This window comes from Oncorhynchus mykiss, chromosome 17 (genome assembly GCF_013265735.2).
Source record: "Oncorhynchus mykiss isolate Arlee chromosome 17, USDA_OmykA_1.1, whole genome shotgun sequence".
NCBI lineage: Eukaryota > Metazoa > Chordata > Actinopteri > Salmoniformes > Salmonidae > Oncorhynchus > Oncorhynchus mykiss.
In genome coordinates this window covers 58,755,705-58,773,086 of record NC_048581.1, presented here as the reverse complement: position 1 = coordinate 58,773,086, position 17,382 = coordinate 58,755,705, and the positions used below count along the sequence as shown (strand labels likewise).

General features: G+C 41.3%; 1 protein-coding gene across 2 annotated transcripts in view; it reads left to right on the top strand.

Moving 5' to 3' along the window:
• LOC110494237 (RNA-binding motif, single-stranded-interacting protein 2) overlaps positions 1-17,382 on the top strand; it is a 58,173-nt gene that overhangs the window by 13,390 nt on the left and 27,401 nt on the right. Inside the window, exon 2 of one of the 2 annotated variants that reach the window (XM_036950320.1) lies at positions 6,476-6,633. In XM_036950320.1, the coding sequence (XP_036806215.1) occupies positions 6,476-6,633 (158 nt within the window). Of the gene's footprint in view, positions 1-6,472; positions 6,634-17,382 lie in introns of both variants that reach the window. The other variant, XM_021569145.2, reaches the window with a different exon arrangement.

Genomic DNA, 17,382 nt, shown 5'->3' with positions numbered 1-17,382 from the left:
CGCAACAGCGCCTCTTCAACCTTAGGAGGCTGAAGGAATTTGGCTTGGCCCCTAAGACCCTCATGAACTTCTACAAATGCACCATTGAGAGCATCCTGTCAGACTGTATCATCACCTGGTATGGCAACTGTACAGTCCGCAACTGCAGGGCTCTCTAGAGGAAGGTGCGCTCAGCCCAACGCATCCCTGGGGACACACTGCCTGCCCCACAGGACATCTACTGCAACCGGTGTCACAGGAACGCCAAGAAGATCATTAAGGACCTCGGGCACCGGAACCACATCCTGTTCAAAGTGATACCATGAAGAAGGCAGAGACAGTACAAGTGCACCAAAGCTGGGACCGAGAGACTGAAAAACAGCTTCTATCTCCAGGCCATCAGACTTAAATTGTCACCACTAGCCAGCCTCCGCCCAGTACCCTGCCTTGAACTTTAGTCACTGGTAGTCCATCCTGCACCTTAGAGACTGCTTCCCTATGTACATAGTCATTGAACACTGGTCACTTTAATGATGTTTACATACTGTTTTTCCCACTTCATACAGATCCTTCAGGAACTATTCATACCTTTTGACTTATTCAACATTGTGTTGTGTTACAGCCTGAATTCAAAATGGATGACATATATATTTTTCTCATCCATCTACAGACAATACCCCATAATTACAAAGTAAAAACGTTTTTAGACATTTTTGCAAATGTATTGAACATGAAATACAGAAATATCTAATTTACATACTGCAAGTATTCACACCCCTGAGTCAATACTTTGTAGAAGCACCTTTGTCAGTGATTACAGCTGTGAGTCTTTCTGGGTAAGTCTCTAGGAGATTTCCACACCTGTGCAACATTTTTCAATTAGTATTTTTTTAAATTCTTTAACTTCTCTAGAGTAGGGGGCAACATTTGGAATTTTGGATGAAAAGCGTGCCCAAATTAAACTGCCTTCCACTCAGGCCCAGAAGATAGGATATGCATATAATTGGTATATTTGGATAGGAAACACTCTACACTTTCCAAAACTGTTAAAATAGTGTCTGTGAGTATAACAGAACTGATTTGGCAGGTGAAAACCTGAGAAAAATCCATTCAGGAAGTATAATTTTTTGTTGTTGTAGGTTTCTATTCAATGCCTTTACAGTATCCATTGACTTAGGACTCAAATTGCAGTTCCTATGCATTCCACTAGATGTCAACAGTCTTTAGAAATTGCTTCAGGCTGAGGGAGTAAGAGCAGTCTGAATGAGTGGACCCTGCCGTGTCACAGAGCTTTTTCATGCGCACGACCGATAGAGTGTCTTTCTTGTTTACCTTTTAAATTGACAACGTTATTGTCCGGTTAAACTATTATCGATTATTTAGGCTAAAAACAACCTGAGGATTGAATATAAACATCGTTTGACATGTTTCTATGAACTTTACGGATACAATTTGGATTTTTTTGTCTGCCTGTTGTGACTGCGTTTGAGCCTGTGGATTACTGAAGAAAACACGCAAAGAAATGCCGGTTTTCGGATATAAAGAGAGACTTTATTGAACAAAAGGAGCATTTATTGAATAAACTAATGTCTTCTGAGTGCAACCATATGAAGATCATCAAAGGTAAGTGATTAATTGTATCTCTATTTCTGACTTGTGTAACTCTTCTACTTGGCTGGTTACTGTTTGTAATGATTTGTCTGCTGGGCTATGTTCTCAAATAATTGTAAGGTATGCTTTTGCCGTAAAGCATTTTTTAAATTGGACACCGTGGTTGGATTCACAAGAAGTTCATCTTTAAACCTATGTAAAATAGTTGTATCTTTTCTGAATTTTTATAATGAGTATTTCTGTATTTGAATTTGGCGCTCTGCAATCTCACTGGATGTTGGCCAGGTGGGACGCTAGCGTCCCACATACCCTAGAGATGTTTTAAGCTCTTTCAAATTGGTTGTTGATCATTGCTAAACAACGATTTTCAGGTCTTGCCATTAATTTTCTATTAGATTTAAGTCAAAACTGTAACTCAGCCTCTCAGGAACATTCACTATCTTCTTGGTAAGCAACTCCCATGTAGATTTGGCCTTGTATTTGAGGTTATTTACCTGCTGAAAGGTGAATTAACATCCCAGTGTCTGGTAAAAAGCATAGTGAACCAGGTTTTCCTCTAGGATTTTGCCTGTGCATAGCTCAATTCCATAATTTTTTTTCCTGAAAAACTCCCCAGTCCTTGACGATTACAAGCATACCCATACCAAGATGCAGCCACCACTTTGCTTGAAAATATGGAGAGTGGTACACTATGTGTTTTATTGGGTTTGCCTTAAACATAACACTTTGTATTCAGGACAAAAAGTGAATTGCTTTGCCACATTATTTGCATAATTACTTTAGTGCCTTGTTGCAAACAGGATACATGTTTTAGAATATTTGTATTCTGTACAAGCTTCCTTCTTTTCCCTCTGTCAGTTAAGTTAGTATTCTGGAGTAACTACAATGTTGGGGGGGGGGGGGGGGTACAGCGATGAAAAAGTTAATCCAAAATCATGATAAACACTATTATTATTGAGTCCATGCAACTTATTTTGCGACTTGTTAATTAACATTTTACTCCTGAACTTATTTAGGCGTGCCATAAATAAAAGGGTTGAATACTTATTGATTCAAAATATTTATGAATTAGCAAAAATGTCTTAAAACATAATTCCACTTTGACATTATGGGGTCTTTTGTGTAGGCCAGTGACAGAAAAACATCTAAATTTGATCCATTTTAAATGCAGGCTGACATCTTTCTGAAAGCAATGTATGTACAGTAAATACTGTTTTCTAGTCAAGTCTCATCCTATATAACTACTGCTGTACCCACATTTTGTATTCATATACTGTGAATATACACTACCGGTCAAAAGTTTTAGAACACCTACTCATTCAAGGGTTTGTGTTTATTCTTACAATTTTCTACATTGTAGAATAATAGTGAAGACATCAACACTAGGAAATAACACATATACAGTACATGTAGTAACTAAAAAAGTGTTAAACAAATGCACTTATATTTTATATTGCTGCAAAGAAACCACTACTAAAGGACACCAATAAGAAGAAGAGACTAGACCGGTGGAATTTTGTCCTTTGGTCTGGAGTCCAAATTGGAGATTCTTGGTTCCAACTGCATGGAGGAGGAGTTGTTATGGTATGGGGTGCTTTGCTGTGACACTGTCTGTGATTTATTTATAATTCTTGGCACACTTAACCAGCACGGCTACCACAGCATTCAGCTGCGATACGCCATCCCATCTTGTTTGGGCTTTGTTTTTCAACAGGACAATGACCCAACACACCTACAGGCTGTGTAAGGGCTATTTTACTAAGAAGGAGAGTGATGGAGTGCTGCATCAAATGACCTGGCCTCCACAATCCCCCGACCTCAACCAAATTGATATGGTTTGGGGTGAGTGAAAGAAAAGCAGCCAACAAGTGCTCAGCATATGTGGGAACTCCTTCAAGGCTGTTGGAAAATCATTCCAGGTGAAGCTGGTTGAGAGAATGCCAAGAGTTTGCAAAGCAGTCATCAAGGCAATTGGTGGCTTTTTGAAGCTTTTTGATTTGTTCAACACTTTTTTGGTTACTTCATTATTCCATATGTGTTATTTCATAGTTTTGATGTCTTCACTATTATTCTACAACATAGAAAATAGTAAAAATAAAGAAAAACCCTTGAATGAGTAGGTGTTCGAAGACTTTTGACTGGTAGTGTATAGGAGACTAATGTCTATAGACACACCATCATGTCCATACATATTTACTGTATATTCCGGACTCTGACATTGCTCGTTGTAATATTTCTTAATTATTTTATTTTTTAGGGCTTTGTGTGTATTGTTTAGTATTTTTAGGTAGTTGGAGCTAGGGACATACTGAATGTATTTTGCTACACCCATGATAACATCTTCAAAATATGTGTATGTGACCAATAAAATTAGATTTTTAAAACACGAGTTGATACATACACATACACGAATGAGCACACACACACACACACACACACACACACACACACACACACACACACACACACACACACACACTCTCATTAAATCTTCCACAATAACAAACGGTCACAGCCTCTAGCCACTGGTGTTTATGTACTGTTGAAGGAATGTTTATTTGAGATTGTTAAAAGCATCGTGTAACGTTGTTGTGCTAAAATTGTATTATTGCGTCAATATACTTGTTTTGGAAACAGCTCTCTTTCCTGGGAAGCAACTTCAGTCAATCTCCAACTTAATGAAAGAAAACAACGCTAGTCAAACCATTATTACTGCCATAAGAAAACAATTTCACTTAACAGTTGTGAAATAAAAAATAGTGGATTCAAGTGAAGCTAAAACATTTACTCTTGAATCCAACTATTCCAGACTCATTCATGGGAAACTGTGATGCTTTGCCTATTGGGAAAGAGCTCTTCAAATCAAATCAAATTGTATTTGTCACATACACATGTTTAGCAGATGTTAGCAGATGTTATTGTGGCTGTAGTTTGTGTGTAGTGACTCAGTGTGTTGAATAACTGATCCTCCCCATAGGCTATTTTAGCACCACTCAGAATGCTGCTAAAGTGCTATAGGGAGAGTTGTTTATAGGCTGCATTAAGCAGCTTGTTATGAACAGTTATAGCGGGTCAGAGAAGGCTGCTCTTCTGTGCTAGGCTCAGCTGACAGGAAACTCTTCCCAAAAGAGTGTTTTGTTAATCATCGCTGGGAGCTCTCCTGTCTCCTCGTTTCCCCTTTGCTGTGACATATTTAAGTAACCACGGTGCTCATGACTGTATGGACCTTGGACCTATTGTGGACTGAGCTGACCTCACAGTTCTAATTGTTTACTATTTTGGCACCTTTTTAGGGAGTCGAGCAAAGGTTAGCTATGCTGTATTGTTGAGGACACAATTGTCTTAGGGAGGCATGAGAGGGAAATGTCTAAACAACTGAGTTGAACCTGTGGGTGTTGTGGAATAGGCCCGACCGGATGTTTGTGTTGTGTTTTGAAGCACTCCCTTTATACAGAGAGTGTGGTATGGGAGAAAAGACAGCCCATGACTTCTCACGAAGAACGAAAGATAGAAAGTGTTTACACACGTCACAGAATTCAGCGCCATCAAACTAAGCAAATATTGGTGTATGTTGTTCTTTGACTCATTGGGTTTCGCTGTGCAAAGCCGAGGAATTTTCCGCGGTTTGGAAATTGATAGAGAAAAAAGGAGCAGTTGCCCAATATGGAGTAAGCAGAAAGAGGCCCGTTTTCCCAATATGCCCTAGGCAGAAAGAGGCCCCACGTTCACTTCAGAATGCAGTATTGGTGAATTTTGACATGAAGGCTGTGTGCTATCGTTTTACACTGCTCTCACACAATTGCCTGTCTCTTGACCCACCATTTGTATTTGTTAAAAACCGGCCTTTTGAATGGTAACAGCTATAACAATTAAAAGCATGCTATGAATAATTTATGAAAATATAAAGTTCCTGAACTGGTCTCCCGAGTGGCACGGTGGTCTGTCACTGCATCTCAGTACTAGCTGTGCCACTAGAGATTCTGGGTTCGAAATTCTGACTATGCTCCATTCTGGTTGGCGATACAACCTTACAGCCTACACGTGTTGCGACAAGGATCTGTTCGGTATACAATTGGCCCAGCTTCGACCGGTTTAGGGGAGGGTTTCGCCAGCACGGATGTCCTTGTCCCATCGCGCACTAGCGTCTCCTGTGGTGAGCCGGGCGCAGTGCACGCTGACAATGTCTCCAGGTGCACGTGCAGGTGTTTCCTCCAACGCATTTGTGCTGCTGGCTTTCGGGTTAAGTGGGTGTTGTGACAGGAAGCAGTGCGGCATGGTTGGGTTGTGTTTCAGAGAACACACGGCTCTCGACCTTTGATTCTCCCGAGTCCGTACGGGAGTTGCAGTGGTGAGGCAAGCCTGTAACTACCCATTGTAACCACGAAATTGGGGAGAAAAAGGGGTAAAAGTTACCAAAAGGGTAAATAAAAAGTACCTGAACTGAATACACACCCACACATATTCTTAACCACCTAGAAAGAGAGGAATCTACCAACTCCCACTCCCACCCTTTTATTAGATTCTCCAATTCCACAATCACGACTTTAAATTGTTTATTATCTTTGTGGTCCAGCAGAAGACCTGAGGAGCGTTAGTGCCTGGGCCTCAAAGCCAATCCATTGCTGATTCTCATTCTTCCCCTCTAATTAAGGGTCGATTTAGACCTGGGACACCAGGTGGGTGCAATTATCAGGTAGAACAGTAGTTCCTCTGACCTCCAGGCTCGGATTTGAATAGCCCTGACTTATAACCGTCTCTCTCTCCCTCTCACTCTCTCTTGTTTTCAGCATACGTATGTTGTCCTATATAACCGTCTCTCTCTCCCTCTCTGTGTTCTCAGCATGCGTATGTGTCCTATATCATTGTCTCTCGCTGTTTCCAGCAGGCCTATGTGTCCTCCGGCCACCAGATGGCACCCCCCAGTCCCAACACCAACAGCAACAACAGTGGCGGGGGAGGGGAACAACTGAGTAAAACTAACCTGTACATCCGTGGTCTTCACCCTGGGACCACAGACCAGGACCTGGTCAAGCTATGCCAGCCGTAAGTCTTCTTCTCCTCCTCATTGTCTGCCTTCGTTTACACGGGTAGGGTGAAGTTTCCCCTAGACCACATTTGTCAGACCCATTCCACAGAGGGCTGAGTGTATGCGGGGTTTCACTCCTCCCTTGCACTTGATCGATGAATTAAAGTCACTTATTAGTAAGGAACTCCTCTCACCTCGTTGTCTAGGTCTTAATTGAAAGGAAAAACCAAAAACCAGCAGACATCAGGCCCTCCATATAATTAGTTTGACACCTCTGCCCTAGATGCTGAGAAGAAGAGTTCTTTATTAATCCTTACAAAATGGAAAAGTGTCTTCTTCTGTACCTAACCCAATGATATACCCACACACAAACACACATTTAGGTTAGGAGTATGGTGAAATAGCCCCTTAGACACATCTAAGATCATTTTTGTATTTTCATCATGGTAGTTAGGGTTAGGATGGGAGCAGGAAGCTGATCCTAGATCTGTGTCCACGGGTGACTTCTACCTGGAGCTTTTCAACAGGTGCTGCTTTGCCACAAAGTGGCGACAGTTATTACTATCAGGCTACCTCCATATTCAGTAAGCCTACCCTCAGATCAGAACTTATTGACTTTGCTGCATTATGGTTGGCGATACAACCTACACGTGTTGCAACAAGGATTGTGGCTGGATATTGCTTACTCTCAGGGCTGCCATGTCACATTTGGCGAAGGTTGCCCCTGACGCATGCACTGACCAAGGCCGTCAATTGTTTCAAGTACAATGCACATTACAGACTCACAATATAAGTGCTGAAAGTAAAAGGCTTGTGTCAGCAGCAGTGCTACAGTTTGGGTGGTGCTGCTCAGCCTTTGGCAGAGTTGGAAGGGCATGGATGTTAACTTCATAACAAGCTATTCTTTAGAATCACATCATTTACATAATGACACTATGAACATCAAATGTAATCAAGTGGGTGTTTCATAGAATTGATACCTAGGTTACTTTCTGAATGTAATCCGTTACTAGTTACCTATGAAATTGTAATCAGTAACGTAACTTTTGGATTACCCAAACTCAGTAACGTAATCTGATTACAGTTACTTTTGGATTACTTTCCCCTTTAGAGGCATTAAAATAAGACTAAAAGGATCCATCAAATGCATTTTTGTGTAATCATAGTAGTCTCTGACTTGTGGTCAGACTCGCTCAGGTGGAACAAACTTAAACTTGAATTGAATGTCATTGAGAAAACAGAAAGGTGTCAATGTACATCCTTTCTGAATTTAAAAGTAATTGTATCGTTTTTTCAAAAATATCAAATCTGATTACAATATATTTGCTGGTAACGTAACTGATTAGTTCGTTTTTTTAACTGATTACATGTAATCAGTTTCTCCCCAACCCTGCCCCCAGAAAACAACTGTATTCACCCCAGTCCAAATGAAGAATTTGAATCAGTTTTTAGCAAGTGTGTATCTGTCTGTTTGAAATGTGTGTGAAGAAAAAAACAGGGGATTAAACACAGATAGAAACAGAGAAGAAAATAAATAGAGGTTAACGGGAAGGAGAGAAGGAGAGAAGAGGAAAACTAGATCACACACCCAACAAGTTACCGCCTACAAACAACACACACACTTATACTGCTCTCTCTCTCGCTCTCTCTCTCTCTCTCTCTCTCTCTAATCCTAGAAGCGTTTCCCTATAGTTCCTCACTCCAGCAGTAGTGTAACAGTCACACTCTCCTGTAGAAGAAACCAGTGGAGTATTGCAGATAGATAACGAACTGGTTTGGCTCATGCAAGTCAGGGCTGATCATTGTGTTCCAGGAATTATTTATTTCTGTAAACATATACTTAAGCTTCTGTGGAGTGGGAGAGAGGTTAGAGGACATCATATTTGCTATATCAGGCCTTTAATTTCCCAGCGGCATGTACTACCTTGACCGTCACTGCCCCCTGGCCGTAATGCCCCCTAAAAAAATCCATGCCTTGCGGCCAAAGTGTCCGTTGTGCCCTTCGGCTGAATATAATAATTAAAATTCCCTCTCTCACTCACATGGCTCTCTCAGATACCTCAATTCTTATTAGCCAATGCCCGTTACGTGATTGGGTCCTTCTCACGGGCATCGCAGCCCTGAAGTAGGCTACTTACTAGTGAAAACAAACCCATCGAGGATGCAATGGCGTGCGTCCTTCTTATCGAATTCCAAGGCGCATTTTGAAGATGTTAGAATAACTGTCCACGTTTACTTTTCCTCAGCCAACAAGATGAGTAACAAACAGCAAAGGGAGCTAGCTTTAGTCAATCTACTATCCCCCATAGTACAAACGTTGACCTATTCTATTGGTCAAGCTGGTCATTCTGTCCGAGGAATAAGTATTCCAAACAGACTCTGGGACAGTTGTGGGACAATAGATCCCACATTAATACATCCACTGTACATTAAAAAAAATGTTTAAAAGCAATGAGACTGATATAACAGATCAGAACGTTTAGCTTAAAATGTTGATAAAGTATTAGGCTATTTCTTCACATTATACGTGCAGCAATACGCACACGGCAGTATGCTTTAAGCGTGAATGTTCCAGAATGAAAGGAACGCAGGAAAACACCGTTCCACAAAGCACAACGCAAATGCGAGTGGTTTCATATGACAGAGATTAAAATATCCTTTATAAAGAGGGAAGATCTAACGAAGCAACAACTTGCATGGGTTGTAAATATGACTAGGATTGTGTATTTTGGCTGCTGAACAATTAAATGAAGTTGAGAACATGAGAGAAATAACCCTACTTGTTTCAATGGTATATGAGGAAATGTTCAGAAAATAATCCCCTTAACATTCCTATGGTCGGCATGCCTCAAATTGACCCCAAAAAATGTCCAGGTTTTAAACAATTTTGTTTCTGGTTAAATAGTAAACTGACTGCCACCGTTCAGAGGCAAGGTGGCTGATTGTTGTGGTGCGCTACAGACACTGGCCTTTCTCTCTTATCTGAATGACAGAATCAAGCCTTTAGACATTAATATGAATTATCCTACATTATATTTGTCATACATGACTGGAGTTTATCAGATACAGTACCAGTCAACAGTTTGGACACACCTACTCATTCAAAGGGTTTCTTTATTTTTGCTATTTTCTACATTGTAGAATAATAGTGAAGACATTAAAACTATGAAATAACACATATGAAATCATGTAGTTACCAAAAAAGGGTTAAACAAATCAAAATATATTTTAGATTCTTCAAAGTAGCTACCCTTTGCCTTGATGACAGCTTTGCACACTCTTGGCATTCTCTCAACCAGCTTCACCTGGAATTATTTTACAACAGTCTTGAAGGAGTTCCCACATACACTACCGGTCAAAAGTTTTAAAACACATACTCATTCAAGGGTTTTTCTTTATTTTACAATTTTCTACATTGTCGAATAATAGTGTAGACATCAAAACTATGAAATAACATGTATGGAATAATGTAGTAACCAAAAAAGTGTTAAACAAATCTAAATATATTTTAGATTCTTCAAAGTAGCTACCCTTTGCTTTGACGAAAGCTTCTCATAAAGATAAGTTAGTCTAGCTGTGTCCAGTCCAGGTGGTGCTTGTACAGGCAGACCATCTATGGGAGGAAGGATGTCAGCCTTGCGCAGGAGCTGAAACCTGGTCCCGACTGAGTCCGAACGCTCCTTGGCGACAACAATACCAGGCTCCGGAGAATCGAAGCTGTAAAACAGGAAATAACACAAAAAATTGAGAAGACATTACAAACTTGCATAACGTCAATTATCCTCCCAAGTTTAGATAAGAAGAATAACCTCATCCAATGCAATGAAAATGATGTTCGCCTGAAGTGCTGATACTGCTTGATCTGTGGCAGTGGCCTAAAGTACGTAGTCAGGTGTTGTTGCCAGCCATAGCTTTCCACCAGCACCGTACCATCCTCCAGTCCAACCAGCTGTGGGATGTTGATCCCTATCACAGTGCTGTCCTTCACAACACCAGAAATCTCAGACAAAGTGTTCACACTGGTCTTTGTGAAGCGGGGGCAAACTTGATGTGGCCTGTGATCAGGAAGTGAAGGTCCAGACTGTGGTGGAGCAACACAATCTTGTTCTGGTCACTGCAGTTATCACAATTCAGGCCCCCACATGTTTCCCAAGAAGGATAGTGCATCTGCAGACAACAACAAAAGAACATTAAGATAAATAAACATTTGTGCTTGAAATGTGGGGCAGCAATTTTCTCCACAGATTCCTGAAGGAAGACAGCACGACTACACGTACCTTCGGAAAAGAAATACATGTGAGATCAATAAAAGTAGTGCCAATCATGTTGGAGGTAAATTAAATAATCAAAACATGTTGTTTATGCTTCACCTACCAAGTGGTGTCATCGATTCCACATTGCTGCTTTTGTCACATGACAGCAGCTTTCCACCAAAGTTTGTGTGTCCTCCGTGGCGTCCTGGTAATACTGTTAATACAATATCCTCTGTGTAGTTTTGATGAAGTTCACAACTCGCTGCAAGTCCTCATGCTTCAGGTGTAACCTGTGCTTGCTTGGGCCAGCTCTCTTTTTGATGGGAGGCATTCGACCATTCTCCTTGTATGACTGGTGGAGGAGAGTCAGCCGTGTTCTACTGATGTTGAAAGACAAATATTTTAGCATTATTATACAATAGATGGCTGTAATCTCCGTCAGACACACCTGGCTAACTTGATGTGTCATGTGTGTGTCGAAGTGGAGTCTTTGTTTAGCTATATAACTAAAGATTAACCATAATCCTAATCCATAGAGTTCTAGGTAATACAAACTGATTGTCATAGCTAGCTAAAGTTAACCAAAATTGGTTCAATGTTAGCTAGTTAGCTAGCTTTAGCTTGCAATGAAAACAACTTTCTGCTAAAATTAGTCAAGTATAACATATGAAACTGGAGCTAGACTCTTATACATGGATGAACGCTTCACGGCAGACTACAACCCCTTTCATTAAATAAGACATCCTGTGTCGTTTCCATTTTGTTTGTACAGCTTGCTTGGCCTGTTGTGTCAAGTCACTCTGGTTCATACTGACAATGCCATAAGAATAAGCTCTTTCTCCCTCTCGTCACGGATGCCACCGTCGCCCGAAAAAAACTGCAGTAGAAAGGATTATCTACACATAACGAGCAGCTCATTTTAGTCAGAAGATGCTACACGGCAGACCAATCCGAAACTCATCTCTCGGCATGTCCAATCTATTCATTATCTCAGCCAATCATGGCTAGCGGGAAGGTTCCTGTCTCTTTTTTTTGTGGCTAAACCAACTAGGTTTGTAATTTAACAACTTTATTGGTATTTACAGTTTGTGTACAAGTTTGTTATTAAGGCACATGAAAGTTCAAATGTTCCAAAAGGCATTTCTGCCAAACAAACACTTTTTTATTTTATTATAAAATGCCTCTCCTGTGAAGTTGTGACTTGCGACATACGACTAGTTTCCTGAAACTAGTCACATATATGTATTTGTGTGTAATTAAAAGTCGCATTAAAGTTTGGCTACATTTTCTGGTGCCTTCCTTCCGTCAGCATTGGTCTGGATAAGACAGACTGTAGCCAATCCTAGACTTTGACATGTAGGCTAATTATTTATCTAAATTTACATACACTTGTGTTTTTCTTAACAGAATAGCTAGTGTTTTTAAGTTTTTCAAATACATTTAATTGGCTATTTTGGTTAATGGCCTCCTCTAGCAGGTGGCCTTGGCAAATTGGGCACCTCTTGAAGGCCAAATGGCCTTGCCCCTAAAATCACGTAATGCCAGGCCTGCCCTATATAGTGCTATAAGGGCACAAGGCGAGACCCAAATGCAGACACAGGAGGCAGATGGTTGAGCTATGATATTTATTACACCAAAAGGGGTAGGAAAAAGGCAGGTCGGGGACTGGCGAGAGTTCATAAACCAGGTCAGACAGTACCAGGGGATAGGCTGGCTCGAGGTCAGGACAGGCAGGATTTCAGTGATCTGGTCCGAGTCCAAACGGTACAAGGGGATAGGCAGGCTCGAGGTCAGATCAGGCAGAGTGGTCAGGCAGGCGGATTCGGCGTCAGGACAGGCAAGGGTCAAAACCAGGAGGGCTAGGAAAAAACAGAGACTGGGAAAAAATAGCACACTAGCGACTCCTTTGGCAACCCAGGCGTAGTGCACGCTGACACGGTCGCCAGGTGCATGGTGTTTCCTCCGACGCATTGGTGCTGCTGGCTTCCGGGTTAAGTGGGTATTGTGACAAGAAGCAGTGCGGCTTGGTTGGGTTGTGTTTTGGATCTTCTTCTCTCCCGAGTCTGTACGGGAGTTGCAGTGATGAGACAAGACTAACTACCAATTGGGGAGAAAAAGGGGTAAAATAAATTATCATTGTTTTTTTGAAAGACTGTTACATTCAGAAAGCCTGGAGATGAATGTGTTGAATGAACAATCAGGAAAGATGGATACATTAGGAACCACGGCCAGAAGCATCAAGGGCATGCATAATGGACGCACACACCATAACATCCAGCCCATGCACCAGCAAACCACTCCATTCTACTATTATCCCATACCTTCTGAGGAAGTAGTGGGGGCTAATGGACTGGGGTTTACAGGAGGTAGGGGGTCAGGCACGGGAGACTGGGACACAGAAACAACAATGTGGACACACACTGGGTGCATGCCAATTATTTATATTTTATCATAAAAGCGTTGTATTGGTGGAGGCATGGGCTAGTGAGAGTTTCCACCATATTTCCTTTCAAATGATTGAATGGAAGTAGACAAGTGCACACTTTGGAAGAAGAGATCATTTGGATGTAGACACATCCTCTGTTAGTAGGGACCAGTTTGGATGCATCCTGATCTCATTGTTTGGATAAGTGCACAGTGAGTGACCTAGAAATGATTAAGACTTTTTGTACTGCTATTTAAAACAGAATCAGGGACTTAACAGGGAAAGACTGGAGATTGACATCAAGTCGGAGAGGGATGGGTGGATTTGTGTAATATGGGTTGGAGAATGGGATGTTTGTGGGGGTGGGCGGGTGGGTGCAGGGGGGGGGGGGTTGACTGAGGAGAAGGCCATCCAGTGAGGGGAAACATAATTGACTTGGAAAAGAATACCATGGCATGCTGGGAAAAGAATGCCACAGGCCTGTAAGTGGGTCAGAGTTGACGTCTAAGACTTTCTTCCCCCCTATCGTCCCCTCCCTACCAACTACTCACACCCTTTACAACAACTGTTGATGAAGTGGAGGTAGGAGGAAGGTCAGAGAGTTACCACCTCACAACCTTTGAACTGTTCGATAGAAGGTCTGACTTTGTCAACAACAACACAAGCCATTTCTCTCTCTCTCACACACACAAACTGTCTCTTTATATAACACTCTTGTAATTCTCTAATTCAAATGTCAGTTATGTTTGTTTTACAGTTTGATACGTGCTTATTGCAGCAGTGTATGGGATGAGGCACTCCAAGTACATTCATGTACAGTGCCTTGCGAAAGTATTCGGCCCCCTTGAACTTTGCGACCTTTTGCCACATTTCAGGCTGCAAACATAAAGATATAAAACTGTATTTTTTTGTGAAGAATCAACAACAAGTGGGACACAATCATGAAGTGGAACGACATTTATTGGATATTTAAAACTTTTTTAACAAATCAAAAACTGAAAAATTCGGCGTGCAAAATTATTCAGCCCCTTTACTTTCAGTGCATCAAACTCTCTCCAGAAGTTCAGTGAGGATCTCTGAATGATCCAATGTTGACCTAAATGACTAATGATGATAAATACAATCCACCTGTGTGTAATCAAGTCTCCGTATAAATGCACCTGCACTGTGATAGTCTCAGAGGTCCGTTAAAAGCGCAGAGAGCATCTTGAAGAACAAGAAACACACCAGGCATGTCCGAGATACTGTTGTGAAGAAGTTTAAAGCCGGATTTGGATACAAAAAGATTTCCTAAGCTTTAAACATCCCAAGGAGCACTGTGCAAGCGATAATATTGAAATGGAAGGAGTATCAGACCACTGCAAATCTACCAAGACCTGCCGTCCCTCTAAACTTTCAGCTCATACAAGGAGAAGACTGATCAGAGATGCAGCCAAGAGGCCCATGATCACTCTGGATGAACTGCAGAGATCTACAGCTGAGGTGGGAGACTCTGTCCATAGGACAACAATCAGTCGTATATTGCACAAATCTGGCCTTTATGGAAGAGTGGCAAGAAGAAAGCCATTTCTTAAAGATATCCATAAAAAGTGTCGTTTAAAGTTTGCCACAAGCCACCTGGGAGACACACCAAACATGTGGAAGAAGGTGCTCCGGTCAGATGAAACCAAAATTGAACTTTTTGGCAACAATGCAAAACGTTATGTTTGGCGTAAAAGCAACACAGCTGAACACACCATCCCCACTGTCAAACATGGTGGTGGCAGCATCAAGGTTTGGGCCTGCTTTTCTTCAGCAGGGACAGGGAAGATGGTTAAAATTGATGGGAAGATGGATGGAGCCAAATACAGGACCATTCTGGAAGAAAACCTGATGGAGTCTGCAAAAGACCTGAGACTGGGACGGAGATTTGTCTTCCAACAAGACAATGATCCAAAACATAAAGCAAAATCTACAATGGAATGGTTCAAAAATAAACATATCCAGGTGTTAGAATGGCCAAGTCAAAGTCCAGACCTGAATCCAATCGAGAATCTGTGGAAAGAACTGAAAACTGCTGTTCACAAATGCTCTCCATCCAACCTCACTGAGCTCAAGCTGTTTTGCAAGGAGGAATGGGAAAAATGTCAGTCTCTCGATGTGCAAAACTGATAGAGACATACCCCAAGCGACTTACAGCTGTAATCGCAGCAAAAGGTGGCGCTACAAAGTATTAACTTAAGGGGGCTGAATAATTTTGCACGCCCAATTTTTCAGTTTTTGATTTGTTAAAAAAGTTTGAAATATCCAATAAATGTCGTTCCACTTCATGATTGTGTCCCACTTGTTGTTGATTCTTCACAAAAAAATACAGTTTTATATCTTTATGTTTGAAGCCTGAAATGTGGCAAAAGGTCGCAAAGTTCAAGGGGGCCGAATACTTTCGCAAGGCACTGTAATATGAGGATATCAAAGGAGGAATGGAATTAATGTATCCCCAAAAAATCAGAGCCTTTAACCATGCAATATAATTAATAGTAATAGGATTTTCTTTACTTGCAGTATTGGCTATGTGTTTGATCAACATATAGCTTTCCTATCAACAGTTGAGCCATGCTGCCTGTCACGTACAGTATACAGTAGGGTGTAAAAAGATAAATATATATACAATATTTATTTAACCCTTATTTAACTAGACAAATCTTATTTTACAATGACGGCCTACCCCGGTCAAATTCTCCCCTAACCCAGAAGACGCTGGGCAAATTGAGCGCTGCCCTATGGGAATAGGATCTGGAAATAATAGCATATTGCACACCTTGAACTGTCCTCCACTGGCTTATCCACACTCATATGGTGGAGAGCCTACAGATAGATGTAGGATCTTAATTTGATCACCCTGTTGCAGGTTAACTTTCCTGCAATGCAGGACATTTAAAACTTGTAGTGTACTTGATTTTTCCTTACCAAAAATATATCAACCCCTACAAAAATGTCCATTGCAGGATTGCTGTAACAAACTGGCTCAAATTAAGATCCTACAGCTGTCTGTTCACCAAGAAATCGGTATTGGGTGTTTTTGTATGGTTGTGGACATATGGCTGAAGGTAAAAATTGCTCCCTATTCACAAATCTAGGATCAGATTACTTCAACTCCCAATCCTTACCTTAACCAACAGAGGAATGAAAGAAAATATGCCTCTGTGTCAGTGCTTAGGGGCAACAATCTTACTCCATGTGTGGATGTTAATGCTAACAGCCAGGCTTTAGTGGAGCAGGAGAGAGTGAGAAGAGAGAAGAGAGAGAGATAGATCAGGTTACAGTGTACACTCAGCCCTGGTGCTCTGTCAGGGTCAGCCAATAGAACACCAGCCCCCCTTGCTGACTGCATTACACAGAGACAGTGGAGTGCAGGGCCTCTCTCTCTCCCTAGCAGAAGTCAGGATGGCCAAGCAGTCTAAGTCGCTGCGTTCAGGTCGAAGTCTCCCCTGGAGGCATGGGTTCCAATCCCACTTCTGACATTAATTTTATTTCTTGTACCATGTATACCATTGTGCTTTAAAGTTACTCCGCATACTACAACTCTACTAGATCTCCCAGATCAAGGGAGATCATCAGTGGTCTTGTATGTCTTCCATTTCCTAATAATTGCTCCCACAGTTGATTTCTTCAAACCAAGCTGTTTACCTATTGCAGATTCAGTCTTCCCAGCCTGGTGCAGGTCTACAATTTTGTTTCTGGTGTCCTTTGACAGCTCTTTGGTCTTGGCCATAGTGGAGTTTGGAGTGTGACTGTTTGAGGTTGTGGACAGGTGTCTTTTATACTGATAACAAGTTCAAACAGGTGCCCTTAATACAGGTAACGAGTGGAGGACAGAGGAGCCTCTTAAAGAAGAAGTTACAGGTCTGTGAGAGCCAGAAATCTTGCTTGTTTGTAGGTGACCAAATACTTATTTTCCACCATAATTTGCAAATAAATTCATTAAAAATCCTACAATGTGATTTTCTGTTTTTTTTTTCTCATTTTGTCTGTCATAGTTGAAGTGTACCTATGATGTAAATTACAGGCCTCTCTCATCTTTTTAAGTGGAAGAACTTGCACAATTGGTG